The 14,118-nt window shown below is 47.2% G+C and overlaps 1 protein-coding gene across 4 annotated transcripts in view; it reads right to left on the bottom strand.

Moving 5' to 3' along the window:
• Positions 1–8,607, bottom strand: part of PAXIP1 (PAX interacting protein 1) — a 167,951-nt gene extending 159,344 nt beyond the window's left edge. For 3 of the 4 annotated variants that reach the window (XM_085631990.1, XM_085631989.1, XM_085631991.1), the window contains exon 1: positions 8,383–8,606. In XM_085631990.1, the coding sequence (XP_085488116.1) occupies positions 8,383–8,457 (75 nt within the window). In that variant the 5' untranslated portion in view covers positions 8,458–8,606. Of the gene's footprint in view, positions 1–8,382 lie in introns of all 4 variants that reach the window. The other variant, XR_014970139.1, reaches the window with a different exon arrangement.
• Positions 8,608–14,118: the final 5,511 nt, after the last annotated feature.

Genomic DNA, 14,118 nt, shown 5'->3' with positions numbered 1-14,118 from the left:
CGACTCGAGTCGCGGCCTTCAGGTTCCGTCACCACGAGGGTTCAGGAAGTGAAGTACAATACTTTATTGACAGACATGCATTTTTATAATAAGTACATTACAATGAAACGAATGTAGAAGGCGTAACATTTGATAAGAAAAGTGACAAAACAGGTACGTAATCGAAACTAGGCGTAATAAGGAATAAAAGAAACATGATTGGTTAGGATTATCAGACATAGGTGGATCTATAAGATAATACTTGGCATAGATGCGCGCGCAGCAGCATGACGTGTGATTGACGTGCAACTAGGGGGTGAAGGGGACTTGACATTTAGCTCTACATGTGGAGACGAGAAGTCTGGGGGGTCAAGTCAACCTAATCCCAAATCATATCTAACATCCTATGTTTAAAGAACTATGTTATCCACAAGGAAGGACTCTCGGACAGAATCTAGTCTATACTGACTGTGTGCGTGCACAAACGCCTAAGTGTCTATATGAGATGCGAGGGGCAGAAAACTTTCCATGGCAGCAGGGCTATGAATCACTTGCAGGAGGACGGAAAGGCTGAGTCCTTTGCTTGTAAGCTAAAGGAAATGTTTACCTAAATCACTAGACAGGAATGCATCGGCTGAAGAGAAAAATAGATAATTCGAAGGTGAAATACAGCTTCTTGTCAGGCAGGCGAAAACTGGCCGAGGCAGGCACCGTTAGCTGCACAGGGAGTAGGGCAAAGTTCATGGATACAGATGCGAGCTCAAGCTGAAGCTGTCAAAGACAGAGAGCAGGGAAAGGCTTTGAGGACAGAATCGGGCCTACTTGCCTGAACTGTAAAAATGGAGTAACTTAGCCATATAAAGTCGGTGGCCTTTCATACTTAGGAATCGAATATCCAGCCCATCGATGGCGGATCTGACAGAGAACATGTCGACGGTAGACACACATATGTTTGCGTCTTAGAAACTGGAACTAGAGGGAACATACATGTACTTGTAACATGCATATAGAACCGTTGGGGTCCAAGATAGGGGACATAACTGATCAGGAAAATCCACATTTCCACACTATTCCGCTTACAAGCCAAACAATGTGCTCAGAGATAATGCATGGGGGACGAAAAGGCTGCAACTCGACCAAAATGTTCTCACTTAAACAATCACACTGAAGCGGTCAGAGGACAAGCGTCTTATTGGTTCCCTAAAACATGCAGTTACATGCCCAATAGCTAGTGTACTCTAACAACTTAAGTCATTTTCCAAAGTGCAATCGTATGCCCATTAGGTACTGCCACATATGAGAAGTGGTGTCATAATCAAAAATCCTCCATCATATTGTCTCCTAAATAATGACAATTTTTTACCAAATGCTTAAGAAAGGGCATCATGAAAAAGTTACAAAGTTATGGAGCATCAGAGACGGAAGGGTCACAAGTCATTTGTCATCACACTAAACTTGGCTTCAGACGTTAGAAATGCATGCCCAACTAGAACTGCTGAACTGCAGTTTAACATTCTGGAAAGCAAGCACGCCCTCCCTTTAACTAAAGTTTAATGGAATTTAGTTTAAAAGGCATATAAGTATGTGATTGTTGTAAAGATCATAAAATTCTTTAAAAATGCTTCTTCGGAGAGAACTACATACAAATGCATTCTACGAATAATGGGCATGACACTTAAGTTAAAAGAACACACACAACTCGATATTCACAGCGGAATAGCCACAGAGGGCCTCAGCAACTGGCTGGTGGCCAGTTCTGCACCCAACCAAGAGCAGGCAGGCAACCACACTGTGAACAGCCTTTGACTAGCATTAAAGAGGATAGGCTACAACGCTTGGTATTTGGAGACACCCGCTGCGCACCCCCCCCCCCCAAAAAAATGAAGCAAACCTCTTCTGAACATGAACTTTAAAAATGCACAGCAGGGAGTCAGCTACAGCCAATTAGGCCATGTGTCCAACTCACAGCCACCCCTTGTTGTGATGGGCCATCAGTTGAACACAGCAGGAGGTGCCCTCAGAGCCCCATCAATACTTTTTATTTTACTTTAACAGAAATTGGGTATCTTATATTGGATTTGCAAATTCTGAACAATCCCTGGGTCCCGCGGACCCGGGAGGGGGTCTGGAATTTATTAAACCAGAACAGAATTCATAAATCCTATGATAGTTTTTTTACTCATTTTATTGCTGGTGGTTCCACACACTGGGCCTGAAGGTAGGTTCGCCATGCCTTCTAATGTCCTATTTCTTTGTCTTTTTCCCCCCACAGATAGCTAAATCAATGTATCTGTCAAGACCAGCCAATCATAGGAGCTATGGATTTGAAAATCCACAATGCACAAGGAGGAAAAGTTCCCTCGTAACACACAGCGATTGCGCCACTGAATCGGCACAATGGGTTTGTTAATGGGATAGAGAAATGTTCCACAAAAATCCAAAAGGGGAGGTGAATGAAAGCAAATAATTTACATATTTTCTATCCAAGCACTGTTAAAAGTAGCCAACCTTTGATGGGTCTCATGAATGGCAAGGAATGGGTTTTCCGGGATGGTTTAGGGATGTATTCTAGAGGGTAGCGGGCAGCATTGCCTACACTGTAACTGTATACTGTGTTCTATAATGCCTGGCATTTGCCATGTCTTCAACATTCTTTCTATTTACATATTGAGATTTGATTGTATCTGAAGCTTGTTTGTCTTAATAAAGCAGAATAAAAAAAAAAAAGTAGCCTACCTTGGAGGCCAGAGCAAGATTATCTGAGGAAATTTCATTAAAATATTTGTATTCTGCCCAGTGAAGGGGGGAGGCACACAGGAGAGCGCTAGAAAATGCATTCACTCCAATAGAATGCTAAAATCAAAAGAACAGTAGATCCCTGAATGCAAGGATAAGATGTAACCAATCAAAAGGGTGGTAACAAAGCTATGCTCCAGGGCAGGTGCAAACGCAATAAGAGAAAGGAAAACCACTGAATAAGAAGCAGGTAATGAAACTGAAAAGAAAGCCGACCAATAATATGCAATGAGCTGACACTGCCTCCTGTAAGCAATGATAATGTACACAACAGGTCTTCAACAATAGAAGAGTCTAAAAATAATGCTGTATATAAACTCTAACCTATTCACACTCCCCCAAAAAGTTTCATTAGCGTATATCAAATGAGAAATGTGACACTAAATGAACTAAACAACAGATTATTGTATATGAGGAACTGACAAAAAGAGGATTCAGAACGTGCCCCCACCATGTCCACAAGGAATTTTCACTTAGTGAGAAAAATGACATGCCACCAATCTTGCATTATACAAGATTGGTGGTATGCCATTTCTATCACCGAGCATTACCAGATCAATGGTTTTTGAATATATAGTTTGCATGGTTACAATACGTATGGCAAAAACTCAATTTATGAAAAGGCTTCTTTTCCTGTTATCATGGTACCCTGATAATTTGATCATCTTCAGCCTGTCTATTGAAGGTTCCTAAATACTGGAAAGCACGCAATAGTAGCCCCTTCTCCTTTTTAGTTGCTAAATCCTGGAATTCTCCGCCACCAATTTAGACCACCACTAGCCATCTTGCTTTTAGGAAGCATTTCAAAACATGCATTTTTAGCCAGTGCAAATGGGAACTACCACAAGTTCAACTAGGGCACCTTAATAAATGCCACTGTGTTTAATAAAACTACAATATAAAGATATTTTCTTCTGGCTACTGTTCAAGATTACTATTTCAAACAAGGGCTGGCTACTTAAACACCTAGTTTTTTAATGTTTTTTTTTATCTGTTCCACTACTTATGTGTCACGGGGGTAGCCTCCCAGGCGTAATCACCCGTCTATCACATTTTTTAGGGTCACTAGCCCTCTGGTTTCCCCTTTAAATCCAACGGAATGGGTATTGTTCCTCGAGGTGTTTGGGCATTTCATCAATGTTTGTATTGCTCTGTTCTACTACTTAAATATTTACCTCAAGGTGGTCCCTACAGTGGTCTGGTCCCCCCCCTTCGCCTATGAAGTAGTGTACCCCCGCCATTGAGGTAAGATAAGCTCTGCGTATTCCCTTCCCATTGACAAGGGTTTTGACATTCATTTTCTGTTGGCTTACCAATTTATTGGATATGCTTATGCGCGCCTTGCTTTTATGTTTTTGACTGCAACTCACTTAACTACCAGTTTTACTGGGTCGGCAGTCATGTCCTTCCCTGGACTTTTGTAGCAACTTGTACCTTTTCCCACACTTGTGGGGAGACTAGACTGTCATTCATGTCACTGAATTTCGTGGACACAGTTACATTTTGGAATTTTTATGTCGTGGTTCTCTCTACTTTCTGTATCCTTTCCATCCTTCTAGGTGGGGACTTTACACTGGTTCCTTACTCGGGATCAGTCACACTTCATTTGGACATCCTCAACTTTCGGAGAGTCCCTCGGCCCCATTAGGGGGCTCTTTTTTTTATTAAGGTCCTAATGAAGTGCCACCCGATGCTTCGGCTTCTAAGGCACGAAACATGTTGACCATGCACACATAAAGCTACCCTGGTAACGCCACTGTTTTTACTTAGTCCTGGACCCATTTTGAATTAAATTGTTCCGGGGTCCAGTGCCTATTTTAAGTCATCTTGCACACACAACAGTTCACTGTTTTTTAGCCCACATGCACCCACCACATACAGCGCCCTCAAATCTGAAGACCTCCTCTAAAGAAGCCACCAGGCCCGTCAGACATTGCAGCGGTGGTCTGACGAGGGGCGCCCTATGATGAAGCATGACACCCCAACAGGTGTGTGAGGGCATTATGATCTGAAATAGGCCTGGGCAAAGCGCTACGCTCGCAAAGTTTGCGAAGTTCGCGCTACTTCGCACTACGCGAATTGCACGTAGCACAGTGCGAACACGCGTAGCGTAGTCTTGCGTAGTGCTGCGGTCATTTTTTGCTTGCTCGCGGTCCTCAACGTCAAGTTGGCGACCGCGAGAAAGCAAAATGACATCCCGGCGAGACTTTTTCCTTGTTCGCGATCAGCAACATCAAGTTGGTGATCGCGAACAAGGAAAATAAACCTCCCGGCGAGATTCCCAACGCGAGGAGGTCAGGTTTCTCATTGCGAGGGGTCGCGTATGCTCGCGACCGCTCGCGATGAGAAACTACCAGTTCGCGTTGAGAAAGCTGCCGCTCGAGTAAAAATCTCCTCGAGCAGCAGAAAACTACAGCTCGCACTGTGCAAGATGCCATTTTCAATGATTGCACAGTGCCGGTTGCTTGTCCGCACTGTGCAATCATTGAAAACAACATCTTGCACAGTGTGAACATGTTACTACGCAGTTCGCGAAGTGCTACGCGAAGCTCGCGTAGTGCGAACTGCACTTTGCGTAGCTTCGCGAAGTGCTGCTTCGCGAACTACGCCCACCCTTAATCTGAAATTCAGATCTCCCAGCAACTTGATTCCCCGCCAGCTAGCAACCTCGAGTGCATCGGCTACATAGAGGAACGTTCTCCTTTCCGTGGTTTACTTAAAGCAACAGACATATTATTGGAAATTCTTTGCAAGTAGCATGTTCAGCAGAGTCGGAAAAAAGTATCCAAGATTCTTTCCAGTTCTACTAAAAATGTACGAGTTAAAATGATCTGCAGGAATCCCATTTTAACTGTAAATCCCTGGGCAGAACCTGAATGAGCCCTTTACAAACTTGTTTCTACCTACATACCATTACCAAACACCTATAATAGCTAACACTTCATTTCCTTCAAACTCACCTGCATTTATCTTTCCTTAAAATTTCATAATTAAAATGAATGGATGGGTAAGAGCTCAATGAAAATGAACACCTTTCTGTGCTTATCCTGCAAATGTATTAGTGGCAAAAAAATTTTTGGGGGGGGTATCACTAGGGTCTCAGCTATGCTTTGCACTAAATAGATTCATCATTCAGTTTCAAATATGACTGCAATGCTGGGGGTTGCCTAACATTGATGTATTGCCTTGTGTCATGCTATGCTACCTCAAATGAAATGGCATGAGGGCATCATATCACATTGTACATGAAGCATTTTCATTGTTTGAACTACAGTAGAAACAAGTATTTGTCATTATCAATTGCACACAAACCTCCCGCTGCCAGGCAGCTATCTCTTCCATATGCAACCTTCAATATTGTATTCTTTTAATGCACACAGCTTCAGCAGTATTAGAAATTGATAGTTTGGGCGGATCTCTATGGTCCTTAAATTCATGTTAGCTGCATTATAATTAGTAAGTCTGAAGTATCGCAGTAACTAACAAGCCACAAGTCCTGCCAATGTTTATGAACTGCATGAGGACCAATCTTCTTACCTTCGCTTAGTAAGTCTGAAGTATCGCAGTAACTAACAAGCCACAAGTCCTGCCAATGCTTATGAACTGCATGAGGACCAATCTTCTTACCTTCGCGCAAAGGATGGGACCCAGCAGAGACACCACCTCAAACTGATGAGTATAACTAAATCAGGCTAACCGCCTAAGAGCTCTTATGGTGTCCTTCATGGATGACAACATCCTGTTATGGAAAGGAGCGAACCCCATGATGAAGAATGCTACAGAGATGTGGGTGAGGGTTTTCTAAATAGATCTAGTACATAACCAGCTGACTAGTCCTTCAAAACACTGAGGGACAACAGTATTTTGTTGTGTTGTATACAGCCCTAAACAAAGTCAACCACCGTTCTGAAAGCACAGTCAAAGGAATTTCACCACATGCTGATCAGACATGCACGTTGACTTTATCAACCACAAACTCACAGATGTTTACATACATCACAGATATTAAAGGACTTCAGTCAGGCGAGACTGAACAGACCTTTTATACAGGAGAAAATAGTAGGCTCTCCCTTCTCTAATTTCTCTGCTAACACCATCAGTCTCGATAGAGAGATCGGTAACCATCAAGAAAAGAATCGCTCACATTGGGTGACCGCTCACCCACATAGGCTAACTTTGGGGTCTGACGATCATCTAATGGAAAAAGACTCAGTGGGCTTACATGACGGTTTAACTCACTAATGGAATAACAGGATCAAGAAAAAAAATACGTAGAACGATAGAGCCACACAGTTGCTTTCTAAAGCAACAGCGTGCAAAGAACTCATTTTTTAAATACACTAACTCTTGGACATTCTATTCTAAACAGCTGCTATTAACAGAAAAATGCTGGCACCCAGGAGCTACTTTCATTTGCTTACTTTCAATGCACGCCTATGTGGACGCAGGTATTTAAACTTGGGGAATTTACATTTAACTCAAGGTTTTATGTACGTAAAAGTCAGCACAAAAACGACCTAAATTAAGTCCATCTGTATAACTAAGACCTGGCAGCTACAGAATGGATTGTTTCGACTGGAGCAGAGTCGAGATTTAATTACATATGACTGGGTCCACAGTGAGATGGCATGGTGAGCAATAGAGCGAAGGGTTGGAACGCTTCCCTAAAGAGGTTGTCAGTGGTTACACTTATTGCAAGCATTCCCCCATTACCATTTGCGTGTTTACAGATTACCTTCAGACACCTTACGGGGAAAAGCGTCCACACAAAACACTTCCAAGAGTAATGTACAGACATTGCCCACCAATCAAGAAACGCATATGCATCAGAACTCCAACTGGTAACTTTCAAGCTCTCAAAGTGTGACCTGGCGATGGGTGCACTTGTGGATGTAAACCTACAGCCACGTCGGAAACTACATAAAGTTCCTCAATGAAACGAAAGATTCCTACATGTTGTCTCTACGTTTACAAAATGATCTCTTTTAGTACCTGCATGGTATACCATTTACCCTAATGCTTTAAACATTTGTTTCACGTTTTTTAATGCAGTGGACTTACAAATAAACATATGTTAAGCCTTATTCTGCCTTCGGATGGGGGGTGTTTTCCCTAAAGACAGGGAACTATACATTTATTTTATGCAACGTTAGTGTTAGGCGCATGCATATGGAGTGAGAGCGACGCAATAGCCTACAAGTAGTATCCTGGCTGCAGTCTCGGAACTAGCCTAGCCTTCTTGGCTCAGTCGATTCCCGAACTCTCCCACCTGTAGCTCCGAGTGGAACTCTCGCACGCACCCTGCAATCTCACTATGGTGATAGACGGCGCCCTTGAGGGCCATACATCGGAAATTAAACTCTGCAGTTTACAATCTGGGATAAGCATAGCAAGGCCTCGGGCCAACAAACGGTGTACAAGTTTGTATCTGCAGCAGCTCAAAACATGGGCCTCTTGCGTTAATGCTTCAAGAGCAGGACGCAGACACAGCCTTGCAATGCCCGGGTGCTTCCTTTCTTGCCGCCCAAGACCCAGGTCAGAAAGTACTGACCTCTCCTTCCCTTTTGGAGCACGGGTCCTACTTCCCAGACCTTCCGTCCCAAGTACCTGAGGATCCAGATCTCCAACCGGATAGAACTTGACATCCTTAAACATGTCCTCGGGAACCTTCAGCTCCTCCATGGCCTCAGCCCGGAATTTCGTCCCCCTACCCCTGCATCAGCAGATGCTACTTCCAGGACCCATACAGCCAGGCCCAGCGTGTTCTTTCCGCGCCACAGCCTGAAGCGCCCCGCCCCCTGGAGCCACCGAACCGCCAGGGCCAGCGCGCGCCTTGGCCTGTACCATTGTGCTGGCTTCCGAGGGGGAAACGGACACAGAGTGCACCTAAAGACTCAATCGGTACTGCTTTTGCTATGTAGGCACTGTAGTTAACAGCACCAAATAACTCGCATATTGCAAGTCATTTGTGGCAATTATTAGTTTTGGGAATACGTGTCTGCTTTTACGGTCCAATAATTAACAATTCTTAATGGTACGGGCGGGAGGAAGAAGTTCTAGACAGGAAGAGAAACAAACTGCAGTATGGGATGGGGTGAAAAAGGCGCCTTTTGAGTGGAAGTGGGCGGGTCGACTCCCAGGCCAGCCCCCAGCCCCGTCATATCTGTGTTTATAGTTCCCGCCCCTCTGTCAGTTTCAGACACAACCTGCGAGCGGAGTTTCTTTTCAATTCTGGAATGGGAGCTGAAACGGTGCATTCACGCGTTCGCCATCTTAGGTGTTGTTAAATCCCCCAATTTCCAACCAGAGAATGGTACCAAGCTACGTTATAAAGTGCAACAAAACAACATTAGGCGTATTTTTTGGTTTCCGTTTTATATTGCGCGAACTCGACTCGAAGTTATCTCATGCGCCTTACAAGCAATAACAAAGCAACTAGGTATTTTTTTTGTAAATGTATCTGACAAATTGAGTGTATTTGAGTGTCCGACTTTACAGTTTGGGACATATTATATTTTACTGTTTTCAGCCCTGCTAAGTGCAAGGCATCACGGTTCAGTCTAAATCGCTAGTATTTCCCGCACTGGAACATTTTGTTACGCAATTTGTGGAGTTACTCTGCTCTCAAAAGTAGTTATTCTTTATGTGCCACCAGTGTGAAAAGCTAATTGCCAGTGCGCTGAGAAAGATTCTGAAACCCAGCATTTTGCTACTTCCCTGCGTCTGCAGCCAGGACAGCTAAGGGTTCAAGAAAAGATTAAGTTGTCGTTAAACCATACATGCCAACATTTTAAATAAGTAAAGTGGAAGATCATTAAAAAAAAATAACCAGGGAAATGTATTTACCCCAATTGACTTCTATTGAAGGAAAGGCAATTTTTTAAAGCAAATTTTGACTTAAAAAATAAGGAGTCTCTGTTGTACGTGCTAGTGTTTTGGAATCATAGAGACGAGTGTCTCGTTCCCTCTGTGTCACGTGACGCCCCGTCCTATCGGGACGGGCGGCTCCGTGACGCGGAGGGGGGGGAGACACTCGAGGGAGAGCGTTGGCGGCGAGCGTACACCGCCGCTCCTCGTGGGCCCTGAAATACGACTTATATGTAGAATTAATGTTCAATAAATCTACACGCTGTTACTACTACAAACCCAGCGTCCTCCCTGTTATTTCCGGCACTACAAATGGCGACGAGGGTTCTGGAAGCTGGGCCCACGAGTGTCTCTCCATGCCCTGCTGTCCTTGCCGGTTGAAGCGGAGTCCTTCCACGTGGGCGTCTGCTGCTGAAGTCCCTCCCTGCTGCCTCTAGTTCCTGCTTTGCTGCCTGCCTCGACTGTCTTCTTGCCTCGTGCTCCTGCCTGTTGGTGCTGTTCCCGGGACGCTTCTGTGCTGGTGGCCCCCCCCTCTGGCCCTCCTGCAAGCTGCTGTCTCCGGCCCTGAGTGCCAGGTACTTTCTGTTGCTGTGGGGTCTCGCCTAGCGGTGTTTACGCCCTGCTTGGTCCTCCTCCCTTGTGCTCACGTTCTGCCAAGGCTTGGGGTGCTGCCGCTGCGTGGGGGTGCCTGCCTTCCGCGCCACGTCTGTGGGGCGTGCTCAAAATGGCGCACGGTGGCAACATCTGTGTCCCGCCTCTCTTCTTGGAGGTTCCCGGCAAGCCATGCATGAAGTGGAAGAGCTGGTTGAGGGCTTTCGAGAACTATATTGTTTCCATTGATGGCACGGGGTACTCGGCGGAGCGGAAGAAGGCGCTGTTGTTCGGACTGCTGGGGAAAGCGGGGCAAGAGGTCTTCGACAGTTTGCCTGTGTTCGTGAATCCGCCTGGTGTTACCACTCAGCTCAACGCGTTCCAGGAGGCGGTGAGGAGGTTGGAGCTGCAGTATGCTGAAGAGACTAACATCATGGTGGGGCGCCACAAATTTGCGCTTAGGAAGCAGGAAGAAGGGGAGACTATAGAGGAATATATTGCCTGCTTGCGCGTTCTGGCCCAAGACTGTGAATTTGCGGGCATGACGGACACTTACATCAGGGACCAGGTGGTGTTCTACTGCCACTCCAAGAAAGTGCAGGAACGATTACTGACGTGCCGCGATCCTACGCTGCAGGAGGTGGTGGCGATTGCGAAGGCCATCGAGAGATCCCTGGTGTCCGCAGAGGAACTTGCCAAGACTAGCCACGCTGCCAATGTGTTTTATGTGCAGGACAGGAGCAAATCCGCCCAGAGGCTTCCTGACAGAGGGGCGAATGATAAGGGGGCGGGTAGGAAGCCGCTCGCTTGCTTCAGGTGCGGAGCGCTAGATCATTTGGCGGACAGTAAGGCTTGCCCTGCGCTTGGCAGGAAATGTACTAAGTGCAAGAGGGTGGGCCACTTTGCTGCTGTATGCAAGACCAGGAAGTCAGCTAGCAGTGTGAAAGTGAGTTCTGTGAGCGAAAGTGATCTCGAGGCGCTTGGGGATATAGTGCTCTCTATTGATGCAGAGGATGGGCGAGTGAAGGGGCCCATAGGCTCCGTTATGATCGGCTCTGTTGAGCTTCCGTTCACTGCTGATTCAGGTTCCCCTATTACCCTGATTTCCGACACTACGTTTGATGCGAAGTGGCACGATGTGCAATTGCGTGTGACGGATGTAAACCCGAAAGCGTTTGGGGAGCAGGATATAGTGATGAAAGGGTATTTTTCCGATACCCTCACTTTCAAAGGGAGGGCCATCAATACCAAGATTTACGTGGCCGAGAAAGGGAGAAGCCTTGTGGGATGGAAGGATCTGGCGAAGTTGGGAGTGATGCTAATCCCAGGGGCAGCGGATCCCATAGTCCTCAGAGCTGACTGGGTCAATTCTATTCAGGCGGACGATGAACCGGGTGGGTTGTCCGGAGTCCTTGCAAAATTTAGTTCGGTCTTCGCAAATGAAGTAGGGTGTGTGAAAGGCTTCGTGCACGACATACAGCTGAAGGAGGGGGCTATGCCGATCAAGCACAAGGTCAGGACTGTGCCCCTATCTGTCAGGGCGGAACTCAAGGCTGTGCTGGACAAGTTGGAGAATGAAGGTGTGATTGAAGGTGCCGGTGCTTCGGAATGGGTGTCCGCGATTGTCGTATCGAAGAAGAAAAGATCTGGAGACATCCGCCTATGCGTGGACCTGCGTTCCCTCAATAACAACATCCTGGTCAATTGTCACCCTCTGCCCAACATTCAGGACATTTTGGCGTCAACGTCCGGGTCCCGACTCTTTACCCTGATTGATCTGAAGTCCGCGTACCACCAGGTCTGCCTCACCGAAGGCTCTAAGAAGCTGACCACGTTTGTCACTCCGTTTGGGGCGTACAGGTATGTCCGGCTGCCTTTCGGACTCGCCTCTGCTTCGGGGGTGTTCCAAAAGTTGATGGATCTGTTGTTCTGTGACATGGAGGGGGTAGAAGCGTTCCAGGACGATATCTTGATTCACACCAAGGACGAAGCGGAGCACCTGGTGGTGTTGGGCAAGGTGTTGGAGGTTTTGCGTGAGAAGGGGATGACAGTCTCCAAAGACAAATGCAAATTTATGGAGACCAAGATCGAATACTTGGGGCATGTTTTGACCCCGGATGGGATTGCTCCCAAGGAAGACCTGGTGAAGGCGATCAGAGAAGCTCCGTGCCCTAGCGACAAGGACGCACTGCGGTCCTTCCTGGGGCTCAGTGAGTACTATTTGAAGTTCCTGCAGGGGTACGCGACCACGGTGGAGCCACTGAGGGCCTTGCTGAGGAAGAATGTCAAGTACGCATGGGCAGCGGAGCAGGACGCGGCGTTCGAGGCCGTCAAGAGGGGTATCGCAGAGGCTCCGGTGCTGCAGCCTTACAACAAGGACTTGCGGAATGTGGTCACTGTCGATACAAGTGCAAAGGGCATTGGGGCGGTTTTCTGCCAGTTCCACGGGCAGAAGGAGAACACCATCGCCTTCATATCCCGCTCTTTGAGCGATGCCGAGAAGCACTACAGCACCATCGAGCGCGAGACGCTCGCCTGTGTCTGGGCGGTGGAGAAACTGAAGAACTACTTGTGGGGCAAGGTGTTCTAAATCGTCACGGATCACAAACCCCTGATCTACATGATGGCCGACGAGGGCCGTGGTAATGGGAAGGCCAGTTCGCGGCTGCTGCGCCTACTGTCCAAGCTGCAGGAATACCACTTCACGATCCGGCACATCAAGGGTGGCCTCAACTGCAGAGCGGATTGCCTGTCCCGCTTGCCCGTGACAGGGGACGATGGTGGGTCCCTTGACGATACGGAGTGTGTGGTGGCTCTGGTGGATGCCACGACGATGTGCGAAGGTTCCATATCAGAGGAGGAGTGGCTCGCTTCTCAGGAGAAGGACGTGGTTCTCCGCACCGTGATGGGCCACATGACATCCCATTGGCCTCCTGTTCGGAATCCACACGGTTCGCTCTGAAGCTTCCAGCAGGTGAGTGCGGAACTCACCCTCGAGAATGGCTTCTTGAAACGGCACAAGCTGTTCGTCCCTCCGGAAGGCCTCAGGAGCAAGCTGATAAGGATTGCCCACAAAGGTCACCCTGGCGGCACCGCGACCAAGAATCTATTGAAAATGTACTACTGGTGGCCGGGGATGACCAGCGATGTCTGCGACTTCATAGACAGATGCGAGCAGTGTCTGAAGGCGGACAAGCATTGGAAGACCAGCAGAGGGGAGCTGCAGAGGGTGGAGATTCCGGCTGGCCCATGGAGCAAGGTTGCCATCGACTTCGCGGGTCCGTTCTCGCTGCTGCCGGAGGACTGCAGATTTCTCATCGTGATCACCGACTACTACTCCAAGTGGATACAGTACAAGTTCGTCCGAGAGGTTACCACGGACCGGGTGATTCAAGTTCTACGAAAAATTTTCGCTCAGGAAGGGCAACCGAAGGTCATGGTATCTGATAACGGCACCCAGCTGGTATCCAAGAAGATGATGGATTTTCTCACCCACTCAGGGATCAAGCAGGAGAAGACCCCATTGTACAGCCCGAAGAGCAATGGGCAGGTGGAGAGAATGAACAGGTTCCTCAAAGAAGGAATTCAGCTAGCCATTGCGTCCAATTTGGAAGTCAAGATGTTTCTCGCGGACAAGGTGCACACTTACCATAACACTCCAAATGCTGTTACAGGCCACACACCTTTCTATTTGATGAGGGGGAGACGGTGCACCAGTGAGCTTACCCCCAAATACAACGAATGGTATGATGTACGAGAAGACACGGAGGGTGTGCAAGAGAAGACGCTGAGAGTCAGGGAGCGAATCATGGCCAAGCAAGAGTGTGCCAAAAGGTACGCTGATACTGTGAATAGAGCCAAAGCAAAGGATGTGGAACAGGGAGA

Source organism: Triturus cristatus, chromosome 10, assembly GCF_964204655.1.
Source record: "Triturus cristatus chromosome 10, aTriCri1.1, whole genome shotgun sequence".
In the NCBI taxonomy this organism is placed as follows: Eukaryota; Metazoa; Chordata; class Amphibia; order Caudata; family Salamandridae; genus Triturus; species Triturus cristatus.
Note: the sequence above shows the minus strand (reverse complement) of the source record. Positions and strands in the feature narration are given on the sequence as shown.